Source organism: Sciurus vulgaris (assembly GCF_902686455.1).
Source record: "Sciurus vulgaris genome assembly, chromosome: 17".
NCBI lineage: Eukaryota > Metazoa > Chordata > Mammalia > Rodentia > Sciuridae > Sciurus > Sciurus vulgaris.
In genome coordinates, this window is record NC_136478.1 from 44,166,014 (window position 1) to 44,184,973 (window position 18,960).

General features: G+C 48.8%; 1 protein-coding gene across 2 annotated transcripts; it reads right to left on the minus strand.

Moving 5' to 3' along the window:
- Positions 1 to 1,444: 1,444 nt before the first annotated feature.
- Positions 1,445 to 11,613, minus strand: PRODH2 (proline dehydrogenase 2). 2 transcript variants are annotated; one of them, XM_079117294.1, is made up of 10 exons: positions 11,356 to 11,613; positions 11,085 to 11,281; positions 10,862 to 11,000; positions 10,690 to 10,776; positions 5,422 to 5,502; positions 5,188 to 5,343; positions 4,945 to 5,111; positions 4,277 to 4,387; positions 3,319 to 3,404; positions 1,445 to 1,697 (listed from the first exon to the last, which is right to left on the minus strand). In XM_079117294.1, the coding sequence occupies exons 1-10, from the start codon at positions 11,527 to 11,529 to the stop codon at positions 1,513 to 1,515; spliced, it is 1,383 nt and encodes a 460-aa protein (XP_078973420.1). In that variant the 5' UTR covers positions 11,530 to 11,613; the 3' UTR covers positions 1,445 to 1,512. The 2 variants fall into 2 exon arrangements, with proteins under 2 accessions (XP_078973420.1, XP_078973421.1); XM_079117295.1 differs by lacking the exons at positions 1,445 to 1,697; positions 3,319 to 3,404 and adding an exon at positions 3,422 to 4,139.
- Positions 11,614 to 18,960: the final 7,347 nt, after the last annotated feature.

Sequence of the window (18,960 nt, forward strand, 5' to 3'; positions counted from 1 at the left end):
GGGGACCGACGGAGTCTGGGAGAGGCGTTTGAGGGCTTAGGAGGCGGCGCCGAACACTGCTGCCTGGAGGAGGAGGTCAGTGGTTTGGGGTCTGAGGCGGAGGGGTCACCGGCCCGGGAGAGGGGCCTGAGGAAGGCCGGGTGGGGCCTGAGTGTGGCGGGAGGTCCGAAGGAGGAAAGGGAACAATCGGCCAAGCTGTGGCTGGGCGCAGGACTGCCGGTCTAGGCCGGGGATGGTCCCTACAAGCTGAAGGATTTAGAAGACCCGGCTGGGGATGTAGTGAGGGGAGTGGCCAGGGGCGGAGCCTGAGGGCTGGGGGAGGGGCTGGGGAAGAGCCGAGGGGCCTGAAGCTTTAAAAAGTTCTAGGCCCGGACCCCAGTCCAGGTGGCGGGGCACCTACCGTTGGGCTCTACAGTGGGGCTCACGTGACTGCCACGTGACCCCAGCGCACCCACCGCCGTCTAGTTAGGAATCCTGGGCGCACGCGCACCAGCGACTCCTGCTCCTTTTGCTCGAGAGGTCCCTCACAGCCATGTTTGCCTGAGAGCTTTCAGTTGAGCCCAGCACGTTTTTCCCTTCTCACCTACACTGCAGATCTTTTGGTGGGGCAGCAGGCCCTTCCTGAACCCTGTATAGATTCCTTGGCTGTCTTGCCATGCTCCTCACCAACCTCCATGGATTCTTTAGCCTTTCCCCTACAACGCACGCCTAAAGGAACCATGGGCATCTCCCCTTGGACATACCCTGGGACCATCGCACACCGCAGGACCCACAGTGGCCTCAGAATTCCTCCCAAACAGTTTTTCCCTGGATCTCCTTTTCAGGGTTGGCCCCACTGTCCCGCTTTTCCAAGTCAGAGCCCTAGACTTCGCCCTGGCCATCTCCCTCCCATTTGGCCCTCAGCCTCGTGGCCCATGCCCTCGTGGCCCATGCCCCTCCCTGCCCTGCCCCAGCCTCTCTCAGGCTCCCAACCTGACATCACTTTCTAATCCACCCTCCAAATGGCAGTTAGGGGTTCTCTCAAACCCCAAACTGACCCTGTTTCTCCCCTGTCTGAAACCCTTCTGATTCCCCAGTTCCCCTGGGACAGAGGCCAAGCCCTACAGTCTGGCCTGTGAGACTGTATTATCCCACCCCTCCATCCTTGTCTCCCTCTCCCCCATCCATTTCACACTTCTGGATTTGCACATGTCCTTGCTTTGAATGCTCATCTCCATCTTCATGATTATTCTTATGAATTCTTGGGGATGCCCTCTTGATCATCCCCAGCTTGGATCAGGTGCCTCTTCTGGCCTCCCACAGCCCCCATGGGCGATCTCCCAGTTGCTGGGAGGCTTCATTAGTGCTTGAACAACGCGCCAGGGCCATTTAAAGATCTCTGTTGAGCCATGAAGCTCCCTCACTTGAATTGGATAAAGTAAAGATGAACTTTCACAAAAAGGCAGCATCAGCGCAGGACAATGCCTGGGCAGTAGCTCAGAATCTTTATTGATCACGCAGCCCTTGGGGGTGCTAATGGGGTGCCCTTCTTCTTCCCCCCAGCAGCCTGCGCCACAGTTCTTGGCTGAGCAAGGCCTGCTCCCTGCGGGCACCTTGCAGCACGCTCCGGTTCTCCTGGGCCCTCCGGATCAGGTAGGGGATCACCTCCTTCAGGCAGCCATAGGGGATGGACTTATACACCACATATCCAGCCTGCCCTGGAGGGAGAGTGTTGGCAGGGTATGGGCTCAGGTTTGGGGAGAGGCACCCCAAGGCCCCATCTACAACAGATACTTCCATTCCTAAGAACATGGCAGACTGAATGAGTTGGACAACATTTCCCACTGAGAAAAATTTTTGATTCTGGAGTGAACTTTTTTTTTTGTACCCAGGATTGAGCAACCCAGGGGTGCTTAACCCCCGAACCATATCCCCAGCCCCCCCCCCTTTTATATATATATATGTTATTTAGATACTGGGTCTGAGTTGCTTAGGGCCTTGCTAACTTGCTGAGGCTGGCTTTGAACTTTCGATCCTCCTGCCTCAGCCTCCTGAGCTGCTGGAATTACAGGTATGCACCACACTCCTCACTCTGGAGTAAACATTTAAAGAATCTCCTTAAGATTGTTAAAATGCTGTCAAGAGCTGGGCATCATGGCTCACACCTGTAATCCCCAGCAGAGGATGAGACAGGAGGATCACAAGTTCAAAGCCAGCCTCAGCAACTTAGCCAGGGCCTAAGCAACTTAGTGAGAACCTGTCTTGAAATTTAAAAATAAATAAATAAAAAGGCCGGGAGATGTGGCTCAGAGGTTCAATCCCCAGTACCGCCCCCCCCCCAAAAAAAAAATGCTATCATGAGAGCAAGGAATTTCTAATGTGGTAATTAAGAGAAAATGAGACCCCAGAGAGAGAAGGACATATAGCAAGCCACTTATGCCTTGAATGCAAACTAGAACTGCTATTTGATGATTTCACTGTTGCCAGGGTGCAGTTGAGCACCCTGAGAGAATTATAGGAAAAGTTTTCCAAAACTAAGTTGCAAAACAGAAAAAGTTACACTCTTAGAGCAAAAATCAAGGAGAAGTAAACTCTTCCATCTTTTCCCACACCCATGAAATGAAATGGTCATAAGTGGAACAGGGAAGAAAACAGAAAAATCCATTTCTGAGAGGCTGTGGCCATGGTTTAGTTCCGTCTCATATTTGCAGCCCCAATTTGCATCCCTGGATATCTCAAGAAACCTCAGGCTGGGATTTAGGGTAAAATGGTTTTGTATCCCTGAACACCTGGCAGAGGAAACAAATCTTCTGGCCTCAGGTCCTTGGGAGAAACCCATTCAAGATCACAAAGTGGCCGGGCTTGGTGGCGCACAAGAGCCTTTAATCCCAGCGGCTCAGGAGGCAAAGGCAGGAGGATCACGAGTTCAAAGCCGGCCTCAGCAAAAGTGAGGCACTGAGCAACTCAGTGAGACCCTGTCTCTAAATAAAATACAAAATAGGGCTGGGGATGTGGCTCAGTGGTCGAATGCCACTGAATTCAATCCCCAATACCCCACAGTCAAAAAAAAAAAAAAAAAAAAAATCACAAAGCAGATAGGAAATGTGTCCCCATGAGCAAAAACAGCAGACAGAAGACACAGGGACCCAGCCCGGCAAGGCCCACAGATATTGGGATAACTCATCTATCTTGAAGGGGTTGGAGGATGGAACTCTCTGGACTTTGGATGGGAACCTGGCCAGGAACTGGTTGGGAATAGCTGAAAGGATCTGGCTGGGAGAAAAGGAGGCCTGGAGCAGGCAGCTAGGGGTCTGAACGGGGGATGGGTCATTCACATACCCAGGGCCAGGGAGACGTGGTCACACATGCCCAGAAGTTGTCCAAAACAGACAGGTCCATCCAGAGGAATGCCCAGCTCCCACATGCTACAGAAAAGGCCACATCATCCATCAAGATAGTGAGTGAATCTAAAGCTGCAAGTCAGCCATTGCACACACAGGTTGTTCTGGTAAGTCAACACTGAAGGGCAGTTGGTCTTCTGTATCTGTGGAGTCTGCGTCCTCAGATTGGACCAACCAAGGATGAAAAATATTACTGTAAAACTGTGCCTGTACCGAACACGTACATTTTCCTTGTAATTATTCACTAAAGAGTACAGCATAACAACTATTGACACAGCATTTATGTTCTGTTAGATATTATAAGTGATCTAGAGACGAGTTAAAGTATACGAGGGGCTGCAGTTGTAGCTCAGTGGTAGAGCACTTGCCTACCATGTGTGAGGCACTCACTAGGTTTGATCCTCAGCACTACATAAAAATAAATAAAAGTTATTGTGTCCATCTACAACTAAAAAAATTTTTTTTGAAGTATATGAGAAGATGTGCATGCAAATACTATGCCATTTTAGACAAGGGACTTGAGTGTCCCAAGGATTTTGGTATCCACAGATTTGCTCTCCAAGGCGGGAGGGGGTGGTTCCGGGAACCAGTCATCCATGGAACTGTCCTTCCAAACTCAATGATAAATAAGCACTCTGTGAGTCTCCTGAAGAACTTCCAGTGAGTCCCAGTCATTTCCTGGAACCATCAGACCTCCCCACACACCAGTAAATAAGGGACAATTCCTCGTCCATCTAGGACTTCTGGGATCCACGGGCACTGTAGGGGTTAAATGTTTTTACTATCCTCTCCAAAGCACTGAACCCATCTCCCTCTGCCCATCCCTGGCATGTGAGCAAAGGAGAAGGAAGGGGACCTTCTCGTGGGTACCTGTTTCCCATTCCCCCGCCTCATACCGCTTAGTTGCCAGGCGAACAGATTCTTCATTGTGGGAAGCCACCATGAGGTGGCACATGGGGCCATGGTGGGACACGAGTCTCAGCATCAACTCCAGACAGCGGCTGTAACTGAAGGGAGATGCCTCATGCTGTTCACCTGGTGGGTGAGGTCAGGTCCCAGGGACTGGGGTAGGGTCTCTGGAGTCCGAAAGTACCCTCATCCCACCTACCCCAGCTCCAAGGGCCTCTCTGAGCCTTTTTCTCCTGTGGTAACCATGTGAGTTCCCCTGAGAGCCCTGCTGTGAGGATGTGTGTGCAAAGTCTTTGACACAGTGACAAACTCACAACCAAGGAGCACACTGCAAGCACCAGGTGACACTTACCCAAGGCCCGTCCCTGCACCAGTGTCCACAGGACATGATTAGCAACCACCCAGATGTCTGTAGGCAGGGAACTGACTGAATGAACGAGGTCACAGAGAGGAGCGTGGGTGGCAGGTGGGGTCTAAGGGAGGTGCAGGGAGCCCTAGGAGGAGGCGGCTCTTCAGCTAAGAAGGGGCCGTGTCCTGGACCCAGGAGAGGGAGTCACATGTAGACACACACACAGGATGCTGGCTGGCAGTGAACTCTAAGGAGTTAAAGGTCACAGAGTATTATTTCTCCCAAGACTGCCTGGCCCCGTCCTACCTCCGACTGGTGGCCTCATAGTCAGGCTGAGTGGGATCTTCTGTCCCCTGGAGCTGGAACACTTTTCTCTCTTTGTCCAGATAGGCCCCTCGTACCAACTTCACTCCAAAGGCCAGGCCCGCCCTGCGCGCCGCCTCGGCATCACGTCTCAGTCGTTCAGGTGTGTCCTGCAGGGCACGGCGCAGGGTGAGGGGGATCGGGGTGCTGGGCCCCACCCACAGTCCTCCAGAGCGCACTGCCCACCTTCAGATAGGCCTGGTAAGTGTTCCACACCCAGGGCCCGCCTTCCCTGGGGCTGTTCCAGCGCACAGCCAGGGCGGCCACCAGCAGAGAGAGCGCAGGGTTGATGAAGGTGTACTCAGCGTCCACCAGGAGCCTCACTTGCTGGGCCCGGGCATACTGAGGGGAAAAGAGACCCTGGTGAGCATCCCAGGGACCAGCGGCAGGGGCAGGGAGCAGGACGGCAGCTGGAGTTACCTGTGCCACCCGGTTCAAGCGGCTCAGGGAAGCCTGAAGATGCTGGTTCTGCTCGGTGTTGAGGCAGGACACCTGGAGGTTCTGGAAGGGCCGTGGGGGAAGCAGAGAGGGGCTCAGGATTGCTAAATGCTTCCAGGACCCAAGTCTCCTCTCCCCCATCATCAGGAAGAGGAAAAAAATTTTTTTAAAAGTTGTTAAAAATAGAACAAATAATGATATCTAATTAATAGACACTATTTATTGAGATAGATGTAATGCAGAGGTTAGGAGAACACACTCTGGATTTGAATCCTGGCCCTACCATTTACTGTGTAATCTTGAGCAAGTCCTGTAACTCTCTGGGCCTCAGGTTCCTCCTCGGTCCACTGAAGATGATAATGGTACCTACCTGCTGGAGTTGCTGTGTGCATAAGATGGGTTAATATGTGAGACGTTCCTGGGTGTGAACAGCACAAGACAGTGCCACACATAATAAGCACACGCTGTTATTATAATGAATAGATGACCTTATATAGGATCGTACTCAATCTTCACAATGATCCTAGCAGACAGATGTTATTCAAGTTCCAATTTACAGGGAGGAGACTGAAGATTGGAGAGGTGCAGAGACTCAGAATGACATGGAAAGTGCTTAGCCCAGTAGCCAGCTCACAAAAACACACAGTAGGCTCTTGGGACCTCATTTCCTTACCCAATGCCAAGGACCTCACTGTGGCCCCCACGGCTTCTCCTGCTCTGGTCCCTCGTGACTTCTCTGCTCCCTCTCCCTCCTTACTCTGTCCTCCACACTGACTTCCCACCGCTCTTTGAATATGCCAGGTACCTTCCCACCTCAGGGTCCTTGCTCTGTCTGTTCCTGTTGCCTGGAAGGCTCTCCCCCAGGTGTCCACTCACCTGGCTCCCCGTCTCCTTCACATCTCAGTTCTAATCTCACCTTCTGGTATTAGTTTGCGATTCTCTCTCCAGGTCTTGCCTTTCCTGTTCCCCTGCCTTATTTTCCCCTGCAATGCTCATTTATACTTGTCACATAGTCACTTTGGTTTTCATGTTGGAGGGTCTCTTGTCCCTGACTCGCAAGTAAGTGCTACCAGGGCAGAAACTTTGTTGTCTTGGTCACTGCGTAGTCAGTTTCTTTTGCTGTGACAAAATACCTGAGGTAAACAACTTAAAAGGAGGAAAGATCTGTTTTGGCTCACAGTTTCAGAGGTTTTGGTTCATAGTCACTTGGCCCTATTGCCTTTGGGCCTGTGGCGAGACAGAACATCATGGTGAGGAGCTCACAGTGGAGGAAATCACTCATCTTCTGACATCCAGGAAGCAAAGAGAGAGAGATAGGAGGGTCCAGGGTCCCCAGTATACCCCTCAAGGGCATACCCCCAAAGACCTTGTTCCAACTGGTCCCTACCTCCTAAAATTTCCACCACCTCCCAATAATGCCACCAGCTGGAAACCAAGCCTTCAAAACATGGGCCTTAGGAGACATTAAAAATCCAAATCATAACCATCCCCATTGTCTCCTTCATCCCCTGCACAGTATCAGGAACAAGGTAGATGCTTATTAAACGTGTTGGGAACAAATGCATTTGTAACATGGCCTCAGTATTTGTCCCAAACTCAGTCTTGTTGTGGGGACTCCAAAGGGTGAATGGGAACTGCTGGTGTGTCAAGGGATTCTAGCTGAATTCAAAGAAATTGGGAAGGTAAATGAGAGGCCCAGGTGGGGACTCAGTCCCTTACTATATCCACAGTCCCTCTGGACAACTTAGGCCTAAGGCTGCTGATGGAACCTTACCTGGGGGTAGCTTGTTCTGGACACTGCGATCTTCCCCATTTTGGCAGGGAGGGTTCTCCAGGAAGAAGGAAGAGCTGGGGGCACCTGCCCAGTTTCCTTTTTCCCATCAGAGAACTGCCTCCCTCCCAGCTTGGAGCATGGTCTTGGGGAGTTTTGGAGAGCTAGCCGCGGCTGGGTCTTCTGCATACACCCATCCTCAGGGGGCCCCACTCCGTGCATCCCCCTCTCCCAGGCTCTGGCCAGAGGTTTTGAATCATTTGCTGTCCTCTGAGGTAGGGACTGTTATCATCCTCATTTTGTGGATGAAGAAACTGGGGCACTGAGAGGCAAACTCACTTGTCCAGAGGGATTTGAACCTCAGCCTTCCCCAGGGCCTGGGCTCCTAAGATCCAATGATCTTAAACTCCTGGGCAGAGAATAAACTTGAACGTATATGAAGTACAACAGTGCATGGCATATTGTGAATGATAAGTTCTCCACTGTTAATTTATCATTTAAGTTATCACTGCATTCATTCGTTTGATGTATATTAATCATATCTTTAGGTGCCAGGGACTGGGATATGGAGACCAAGGCCGGGTGTTGAGAGGGTTGCCTCTGAGCTGGGGACAGGAAGGAGGGACAGGTTTGGAGAGACACTGAGACATGCCAGTGTGAGAACCATGTCCAAGGGGAATGTATCCGTGAGGCTAGCAGGAAGGGCTGGGCTGGAGGCAGAAACGTGGGCATCACTAGTGCAGAGTCGGGAAACCGAGGCTGCTGTTGTGGGTGAGAGGAGCGACCAGGACCCAACCCTGGGGAACCTTCATATTTAAGAAACTGGCAGAGAAGAATCTAAGATTGAAAATGAGCAGACAGAGAGGGAAAAGGAAAGCCTGGGGAGACAGTGTTGGGGGTAAGTGACACCACGAGGGAGAGGTCCCGTGCCAAGAAGTTCACATGCCTCCTGGAAGGGGCTTCACAGACCATCCTGGAAGAGGCCGCCATGGCTATCGCCAGGCAGGTAAGTAAAGCTCATAAAGAGATGAGACTCCTTACTTTCCAAACCCACCCTCTGAAACTCTCCATCCTGCTTGCACAGGCTGGGACAAACGAAAGTAATAAAGATTATAAAAAGGAGCAGCAGGCCCGCCACAGCATCGTTTGGGGGTGGTGGAGAGCGGGAGGTCACCCAGGGGTCCATCTGGGGAGGTAACCCATGCAATCAGAAGAGTGATCGAAAGAAATGGACTGGACGCGCCCAGACACGTGAGTGGGTCAGAAATCCAGAGCACTCGATGGAAGAAGAAGACACAGGCTAAGCCAGAGGGCGTAATACAACTCGCATACATTTCAAATATGACCCCAGGTCTATGGGGAAGAGCATGAGGGAACTTCCTGCGGGGGTGGAGATGCTCCCTGCACTGATACGGATTTGGATTACCCAAGAGCATGTGTATTTGTCATAGATCATCAAGGGGTACATTTATGATTTGTGTATTTCATCACATGTAATTTTTTCCTCCAAAGAAAAGAATACCATACATAATTATTGAGCTCTAATTAATGATCTGCATCCTGAAGCATTTGTATGGGGGTTGGGGGAGGGTACTGATGTCTACGATTTGGAAATACATCACAAAATAAGACAGACTGAAACATGGATAGAGGGACAGATATGAATTAAAGGAAGTATAGAGTCCACTCTCTATATTGGTGGTTCTGTTTCCATGGATTCAACCAACAGCTAGTAAAAATATATGAAAAATATTACATCTGTACTGATCGTGGAAGACTTTTTTGTCCCTGTCATGATTCCCTAGACAACAGGGTATACTTACATTGCATTAGATATTGTAAGTAATCCAGAGATACCGTAACGTACCCCGGAGAATGTGCATAGGTTAAATGCAAATACCAAGCCACTTTATATAATGACTTGAGCGTCCTTGGTTTTTGGCACCAGGGTGGTCTTGGAACCCGTCCTCCATGTGTACTGGGAGATGACCGCACAGTTAAATGCGGTAGGTACGGGGATGCTCATGATCCATTATTTCGACTGTTCTAGATGTTTGAAATCTTTCATGATAAAATATTGGGGGAAATACACACCCAAACTTCTGGAAACAAAATCACAATAATAAAAAGATACAACCTACACACAAGACAGGGTGGCCGCCCACGGTGAGGAGGGGAGATAAAAAAGAATGTGGAACGAGACTTGGAGAGAGAGAGGAAGGCAGGGACCAATGCGCCGTCTGATCAGGACTCACGGGCAGCCAGCACACATGGGTGTAGCTGCGGACTGATAAAATATTGACACGCCGACATCTGGGCGAGAAAGAGCTGCTGTCCCATCCCTCCTCTGGGAGTGCTCAGCCTCTAGGGTCCTCCCTAACCCCAGACGACTCCTGTGCCACCCATTCCCACCAGGTGCCAGAGCTACAGCCACATTCATCCTGCCTGCTCCAAGCCTGGGAAGCTGTGGCAGTTAAATATGGGACAGCACCCGCCACTTAAGCTCAGGGACAGTTCTCAGAAACCACCATCGTGTGGACCTCATTCGGTGTGCTTACACACACCTCTGCTCTGTCATTAGCAGGGACCTCTTGATGCCAGGCATTTGGCTAACGTGAGACCTGGAGGCTTCTGCCTGCCTAACACGGCACACTGCTGTAGAGTCGATCAGTTTTTAGAAGAAAAGGAGCGCATTTTAAACAATGATAACACCAGGTGTACGCCAGCGACTCGGGAGGCTGAGGCAGGAGGATCGAAAGTTTGAGGCCAGCCTTGGCAACTTAGAGAGACTCTGTCTCAAAATGAAAAATAAAAAGAAAGAAGGAAAGAAAAAGGGCTGGGGATGTAGCTCAGTGGTAGAGTGACCCTGGGTCCTATACCCAGTACCACAATAAAGAAAACAAGATAAAAAGGATAATACAGAAAATACATGGACCAGTAACTTAATTGTTTATTTCATTACCAAATATGTACTATATATGGTTATATGTGTTGTACTTTACTTATTTATTTTTTGTGGTATTGGGGATTGAACCCAGAACTTCAACCACATTAGACAAAGACGCTACCAGTTAGCTGCATCCACAGCCCATTTTATTTTGAGACAGGGGCTCCCTAAGTTGCTGAGGCTGGCTTTGAACTTGTGATCCTCCTGCCTCAGCCTCCTGAGTCACTGGGATTGCAGGCGTGCACCACTGCACCCGGCTGTATTATACTTCTGTAACAACTGGTAGTGCAGTAGGATTGTTTATACCAGCATTACCACCGACACATAAGTAATGGTATTGTTACAATGTCACAAGAGCTATGATGTCACTAGGCAAAAATAGAAAATTCCAGATCCACTATAATCTTAAGGATCCCATCTCCTACGCCTCACTCTGCAGCTAATGACTGCATTCAGACATGCCACTTGTGGTTGCCTGCTACATCTAGTCCGGCGGACTCTGCTCTGGTCACTCCCCACCTGAAGTCCTTACCTGCCCAGAGTCCATGGCTTCTGCCAGCCTCTCTGGGCTCAGCTCTAAGGAGGCCCCTGGCCTTGTGATCCACGAGGTTAGCTCCTTCTGAAATGGGGTGGTGGATGGGGTGGTGAGGGGAACGAGGCCAGCAGCCACTCCTCCACCCGCTATGAGCTCACGTGTCCCTTACACAGAGCCGCGTGCTGGTCAGCGCCGTCACCTTCAGCTGCATAAGGTTCTTCCCAGCCAGGTCAGGGGTCTCCAGGAGGCCTCGCGACAGGTCCACGCACCGCAGCATGGCACTGAGGTTTCCCTCATACCAGGCCTCACTGCCCAGCCAGCACAGGTCAGGGCCCAGGGCAGTCAGCCGCCTCCTGCCCCCCCACCTCCCTAGGCCCTGTCCCCCGACTCACCCTGTCTTGGCAGCCGAGTCCGGCTCCTCCTCAGTGGGCACCGCCAGCAGAGGCCGGAGGCCTAGGGCCTGGAGCTGCCGGACACAGCCCCTCACCTCCTCTCCCGTCTCCCCAGCCACAAACTGCCCGTAGACAGATGCTCGGAGAAGCGCACCCGAGAGCCGCGAGCCCAGGAGGCGCTGAGCCCAGGCCTGGAGCTGGGTGACAGGAAACAAGGGCTCAGAGCCAGTTCTGGGCAGCTTCCAGGCCCACGCACAGGGTCACTGCTCACCGCCAGCCCATGGGTGACCAAAGGGGGCCAGGCACACAGCCGTAGCACCAGCAGAGCCCGGGCCAGCTCTGCTGTGCCCTTGAGGTGGAAGGCCCCGCCATCGAAGTTCAGGGGCCGCCAGTCCCCAGAGGAGGGCCCAGGGAGGGAGGAGAGTGCCCGACGGGTCCGGAACATCACGAGTCTCTTGCCACCAGGGAAAGGGGCTTTGGGAGTAGCTGGTGCACTGGCTGCCCCTTGCCCAGCCAGGGGGCAGTGACTGATTAACTGGGCAAATCTTTAGGATCGCAGACTCTTTGGGGGACAGTTAATTATTAACCAATAAGGACAGAGTTCAGGGTAACAGTAACGGGAAAGGAAACCCCCAGTTATAGCCCCTTGCCACCTTCGGCATCATAGTGCAGGCTCACTAGATGCTCACCATGTGCCTGGGGCTGCCGAGTGAATGCTGGTCTGGGGAGCAAGGAACTCTGGACTCAAGGTTGTTTAGCTTTCCCATCTTGGGCAAACAACATAAGCTCTCCTGTTGCACTTTCTTCATCTTTTAATGAGAAGCAGTTGTAGTGTTAGTGAATAAAATTTTAGATACACTTGATCTATAACTGTTCCATGCTAAATATATATCCTAGAGAACTTGAACATAGGCATCAGGAAAAATGTACAACAATGTTTATAGGAACCACCCAATTTTTTTTATCATAGAAGAATAATTAAATACATTGTAGTATAGTCACAGGAGGGAATACTATACAGCAACGAAAAAGAACAAACTGCTGACACATGCCACCACATGGTTAGATTTCACAAACATGATGTTGAGTAGAAGAAGTTGACACTGAACAAAATGTGCTATTTCTGATCACTAAATATGAAAGCTTGGAAAATGAAACTATAATAATGTTTTGGAGGCACATACAGGGGTGGTCAGATGAAAAAGATAAGTAAAACAAGGAAATGATTAACACAGAAGTCGGAGAGATGGTTACCTCTGAGGGACGGGGGAACTGTAATGGTGCAGAAGTGCCTCGGGGCGTCTGTGTTCTTAATGTGGATGATGATTCACAGTTGTTCACTATGTAAGTGTTTTAAAGCCACAATCTGTATTTTATACATTCCTGAATATGCAATGTGTTTCACAATCAAAGTAGAAAGCTAATTCACCATAGTATCAGTCTCCCAGAGTTGCTGTGAGAATCCAGTTAATGGACATATATAATTAATGGTATATAATGTGTTCTGTAAACACTGGCTGTGATCATAAAGGGCTGTGCATGCATAATCTCGTGGACACCTGTCTCTCTGATGAGGTATAACCATAATCACCTTTGTGTTTGGGGATCCCCCAGACCCTCTCAGGTTCAGCTATTTTCTAGAAGGTTCATAGAACTCAGAGAAGCCAGGATACTCAACATGCACGTATAAAGAATGAGAATGTTCTCGTATGTGCCCACACCGCCAGTCTCACATGTAAGAATGTCAGTAATTCCTTAGCATCTAATATCTTACCCATGCTAAAACTTCCCCCATTGCCTCCAAAATGGCTATTTAAAATTAATTAATTTGCCAGATGCGGTGTTGCATGCCTGTAACCCCAGCAGCCCCAGTGACTAGGGAGGCTGAGGCAGGAGGATCACAACAAGTTCAAATCCAGCCTCAGCAACTTAGCCAGGCCCTAAGCAACCTAGTGAGACCCTGACTCTAAAATAAAATACATCTTTAAAAAGGGCTGGGGTTGTGGCTCAGTGGTAAAGCACCATGGGTTCAATTCCTAGTACTAAAAAATAAATAAAATAATAAATAAATAAGTAAATAAATTTATTATTTTGCACTGTGGGTTGAACCCAGGGCTTCTTACTCTACCCCTGGGCTCCATCGCCAACTCAAAATGTTTTTCACAACTGTGATGTTTTAATGTTTCTATTTTGAGGTGTTGGGGATAGAACCCAGAGCTTTGCACATGCTAGGCAAGTGCTCTACCACTTAGCTACGCCCCGGCCTTTGTGATCTCTGTTTTTAAAATGAGTCAATCCAGGTTCATGCTTTGCATTGGGTTGTTGTGTTTCATTGGCGTTTTTTTTTTTTTTTTCCCAGGGGCCATTGGGGTGGGGAACAATCTTCCTGACATTTAAAAATAATATTTGTTTTTAAAGAGTCCATGCCAGTAGTAGAATGTCCCACTTATAGGATTTATCTGATTACATCCTTATGACGTCATGGAGTGTGTTCCTTTATCCTCCCTAATGCCTGTAAGTCAGAGTTTTGGTCTACAGCCATCATTTGTTAAGCTGGTCTCCGCTGGTGACAGCGAGGTTGCCTCCAGGGTCCTTGTGCCAGATCTCGTAATCACCAAGTTACTCAATACCATCAAGGTACTGAGGAGCAGAGGCTTCTCAACGCCTCTGCTGGAACCATTTCCAACAGGAGAGAGAGACAGTGAGGTGCTGGTTCAAAGCCCTCAAGACACTTGTCCCTGGAGGGCTGGGAGCTTGGGAAGAGTTTAGGGAGACACAGGGAGAGGAGTCGGAAGCAAAACAGTCTCCAGGGGCCAGACTGGGAGGGCCCTTACACATTCCTTATGAAGTGCTGATTTTACTTATGATGCAGAGGGCCACGGGGGATTCCAGGCAGGAATCTCGGATTTAGGCTTCAGGAAGATTCCCCCTGGCTATCAAGAAGAGAGCAGATCCGAGAGGGAGACGGAAGCTGGCAGCACAGGGAGGAAGGTGAGGCAGATCAGAATGGGCAAGTATGGGACTGGACCAGGAAGGGGCCGCAGGAAGGACAGACACACAGAAGGCAACATGCATGGGGAGACGACCCCAAATTTCTCACGGGAACCCCAAGTCCCAAGGCAATAGGCATGGAGACCAGTCTAGTGTGGCATCTGAGGGGCACTGTCCCCTCACCCTGACTCCAAAGATATTCCCATGGGAACCACAGTTCTAGGGTATCAAGCACAGATGCTCTGGCCAAATATGGGAACCATGGAATATTACTCAGCCATTAAGAAGAATAAAATTATGGCATTTGCTGGTAAATGGATGAAGTTGGAGAATATCATGCTAAGTGAAATAGGCCAAGCCCAAAAAATCAAAGGCCTAATGTTTTCTCTGATAAGTGGATGATGATATATAACAAAGGAGCATGGCATTGGGGGGAAGAGAAGAATGAAGGAACTTTAGATGGTGTAGAGGAAAATGGGGTGGGAGGGATTGGGGGACGGAAAGAGAATGAAACAGACAGTATTACCCTGTGTACATGTATAATTACATGAATAGTGTGAATCTACATTGTGCACAGCCATAGAAATGAAAAGTTGTACTCCATTTGTGTACAATGAATCAAAATGCAGTCTGTAAAAATTAATAAAATTTTAATTAAAAAATATGGAAATCAGACACCTGCTTCTGACATTCCCCCAGTTTCCTCTTGTGATCGCTGAACTACTCTCCCTTCCTTCCCTGGCATTCTTGCTTGGTCCTAAGAGGCTGCAGCGCCCCATTATGGTCAGCACATATCAGGTGCTGAATAACTAGTGAATACATCAAAGAAGTGAAGTAGTATTATGGTGTGGATATGAGGTGTCCCCCAAAAGCTCCTGCTAGTCCAGGAATGTTCTGAGGTGGGAGGGTTTGATTATGAGAGCTGTGACCTAATTAGTCCATCCTCGTTTGAATAGCCTGGGTGGTAACTCTAGGCAGGTGGGCGTGGCTGAGGAGGGGGTCACTGGAAGCAGGCTCTGGAAGGGTGCGTCTTCCCTGTGGTCCTTCCTCCCTCTCTAAGCTTCCTGAGCCCACCAGGACCCGAACAGCTCTCCTCTGCTGGGCCCTTCCCCATCACACGCTGCCTCACCTTGGGCCCAGAGCAATGGAGTCCGTTGGCTATGAATTATAACCTCTGAAACCACCAGCCTTAAAGAAACTTTTTCTCCTTGAAATTTGTTCTTGTCAGGTCTTTTGCTCACAGAGACACAAAGCTGACTAAAATAGAAATTGGTACTGGGAAGTGGGGTTGCTGCTGTGACTAACTTCTGACCATATGGCTCAGAAGTCTTTGGAGCTAGTTTGTGGGAATTTTGGAAAGTTTGGAGATGCAAGCTGGAAAACCTTCAGAATGTTGTAAGTGGAGCTTACTGGTGATTCTGGAGGGAGCTTAGAAGACCAGAAAGGCATGAGGATGAGCTCATGAGGTTTCAGAGGGAAATGAGGACTCTATCGGGAACTGGACTAGAGGCCACTCATGCTATGTTCTAGCAAAGAACTTGGCTACATTTTGCCCATGTCCTGAGACTTTGTGTGAAGCTGAATTTAAAGGTGATGGTCTAATTAATTAGTGGAGGAACATCAAGGCAGGACAGCATTCAGAATAAGGAACAAAAAGCAGAACTAAAAGATTTTTTAAATGCTTGTAAAGCTGGGACCAAGGAAGTTGTGATTTTTGAAGAGATTAGAGCCCCTAGAGAGATGCTAAATACTTTTCACAGAAACAATAAGAAAGATGGCTTGAGGGTGTCTCAGGAATTTGCAAGACCATACCCACTACAGGCTGCAGGGTACAGAAAATTAAATTCCATTGAGAAGAGATCATGGGGGTGCCTGCTCATACATGGGGTCCTAGGAAATTGTTTCATCATGCAGAGCTACATGGGCACTCAGAGGCTGCTGTAGCCATGATTCCATGGGGCTCGGGTATTGTGATGCTGATTCCACAGAAATGCAGGATGCTGGAGTGAGGGGTTCATGGAGGTTTTCCCTGAGATTTCAAAGGAAGGCCTGGGAAGCCAGGCAAAGGGTAGCAGGGTCTGTGGGCTTTTGCTGAAAGGGTGATGCATGAAGCTGTAAAGGGGAAGCCAAAGTTGGAATGGGAACCCCAGGAATTAGGAGATGCCAGTAATGTGCTGTCTGCCAAGAAAAGCTGCTGGCTGCAGAGAGAGACAGGCTGGAAGAGAGGCCAGGTGCACTTCAACTGACAAGGCCAAAGAGGCAGAGCTGCCCAAGCCCTTCAGAAACAACACCTTGCCACCATGTGTCCTAGATGCTGCACATGGAGGAGCTGGGACACTTGGGCAGGGGATGCCCTGAAAGGGTGCATCTTCCCTGTGGCCCCTTCTTCCTCTTCTCTCTCCCTCTCCTTCTCTCCCTCCTTTTCAGCCATCTTGAGGTAGCAGTTTCCTTCCACCGCCCGCCTCCTGCCCTGGTGTTTGGCTTCGTCTTGGACCTACAGTAGTGGAGTTGGCCCATGAACTAAACCTCTAAAATCATGAGCCAAAATAAACTCTCCCTCCTCTAAGTTGTTCTGGTCAGGTATTTCAGTCACAGCGACAGAACGCTGACTTACACGCCCTGCCCAGATGGTGGGAAGTTCTATCATGTCACGCTCTAACACCAAAGCGACCTTGTAGGCTCTGTGTGTTCATTCATCTCTGAGTAAGCACGTAGTTAATCTCTCCCTCCTCACTAGGCTGTGAAGGTAGGAATCATATTCATTTTTGTCATTTATTTATACATATCACCTAGCCCAAGTCCTAATTTTTGTTGAATGATTGAAAATTAAATGTCTGGCATTTGCTGGACAAGGGCCTTAGTGATTTCTTCTTACATTGATACAAGTGGATTATAAATAGGACTCACTTTATTATTATTATTATTATTTTTGTAGTATTAATAGTAGTAGAGATTGAACCTAGGAACATTTTACCACTGAGCTACATACCCAGTCTTTTTTTTTTTTTTTTTTTTTTTTGAGACAAAGTCTTGCTAAGTTGCTGAGGCTGGCCTTGAACTTGAGATCCTCTTGCCTCAGCCTCCTGACTGACTGCACCCAGGAAGACCCATTTCTTGAGTCATAACTGATTTCGTAAGAGGCAGAGGAGAACCCAAGGATCACTTCCTCAAAAAATCAAACAGCTGAGAGGGCCAGTGCTGTCCTGAAAGTGATTGCTAATAGTGGCATTGATACTGAGATGCTAAATTTTGGTATACTGGGGAGGCAGGGGATCTGGACCTGGTACTTCCAAGTTAAGCCAAGATCCCGAGAGAGTCTGAGGTGGACTGAGCTCAGTGATACCCCACAGGTGTCACCAGAACCAGAAGTAAACCTTCTCTACAGGAGGATTCCCCAATTTAAATTGGCAGGACTACCAGTGACTAAGATCAAGCTATAAGCTCACTCGAAAATCACCAAGCTGGGCTGGGGAGATAGCTCAGCTGGTACAGTGCTTGCCTTGCAAGCACAAGGCCCTGGGTTCAATCCCCAGCACCACCAAAAAAAAAAAAAAAAAAAAAAAAAAAAATCACCAAGCATACAAGGAAGTAAGCCACCATGAGTGAAAGTCAGCAGAAGCAACTGCTTGAATTATCTACTGCTACAAAATAAACTAACCTAGAACTTGGTGGTTTAAAATAATAGCAGTAATTTATTGTGCTCACTTTGCTGGCTGGGGGCTCAGTTAAGCCTGGGAGCCTGGGTTCTCTCACTGCATACTTGGGGTTCTTTACAGTGTGGTAATTAGGTCATGATGTGAATATCTTAAGTCAATCAGGAATAAGCTGTACTGCCTGTTATGACCTAGCTGTAGAAGCCACACAGCGTCACTTCCGCCATTGTGTCATAAACCTGCCCAGATTCAAAAGGCAAATGGTGTCAAGTCACACTGAAAGAAGAGCAAATCCTGTGACCATCTTTGTTTGGGAAATATAATCTGCTGTGGGCACAAACATAAGATTCAGACCTTCAAATCTTTGACATTGGAGTTGCTTAAATCAGACAATAAACCAGCCATTTATGAAATGATTAAAGAATTATAATATATAATCAAAATATAAACAAGCAACAAAGTATCAGGAATGAAAAAGCAACTTTGGAAAATAAAATGATAGATGAAACTTCTAGAGATGAAAGCTCAGTGGATTAGACCAAGCTGAAGACAGAACCATTGAATAGGAAGATACATCAGAGCACAGTACTCCAAACACAAGGAATTATGCAACCCAGCGAGACGAAGATGGCTGAGACACATCAAGTATCTAACAAGTCTCAAATTAGAGAGAATGAGGAGAGGCAATCTTTGAAAAAATAATGGCTGAGAATTTTCCAGAACTGATGAAAAACATGAATCTGCAGTCTGAACAGCAAGCATATTTTAAACTAGTTACATAAAAAGAAATCCATGCGTGTACACATCATGCAGAACACAGAAGACAATGAAATCTGTTACCCACCTGTGTGTCCTCCAGCATGGACTAGATGTGCCACAAATTCCACTGGGTGAAGAGGGTGGATTCCAAGCGGAGAGCCCAGACACATTAATTAAAGGCAGGGAGGTAGAAGCAACTATGGTTCTTGGGGAAGATCAGCCTTCTTCCTGGAAGCACAGGAAAGAGAATACAAAACGAAAACGAAAATGGAGCAGACCTCAACGGACCAGCGATGCTTTATTAAGCAAGGGAGGGGCACATTTTTGAGGGGAAAATGGCAGTGGGTTCCAACGAGGATTTGGCCTTTATAAAGGTTTAGCAGGGTCAGGTCGTGGGAGGAGTTGGTCGATTACTTTTGGGGGCTCATTTAGGGTAGGGCAGGAGGGCAGGTGGGGGAACAGTTGCCCCGGGA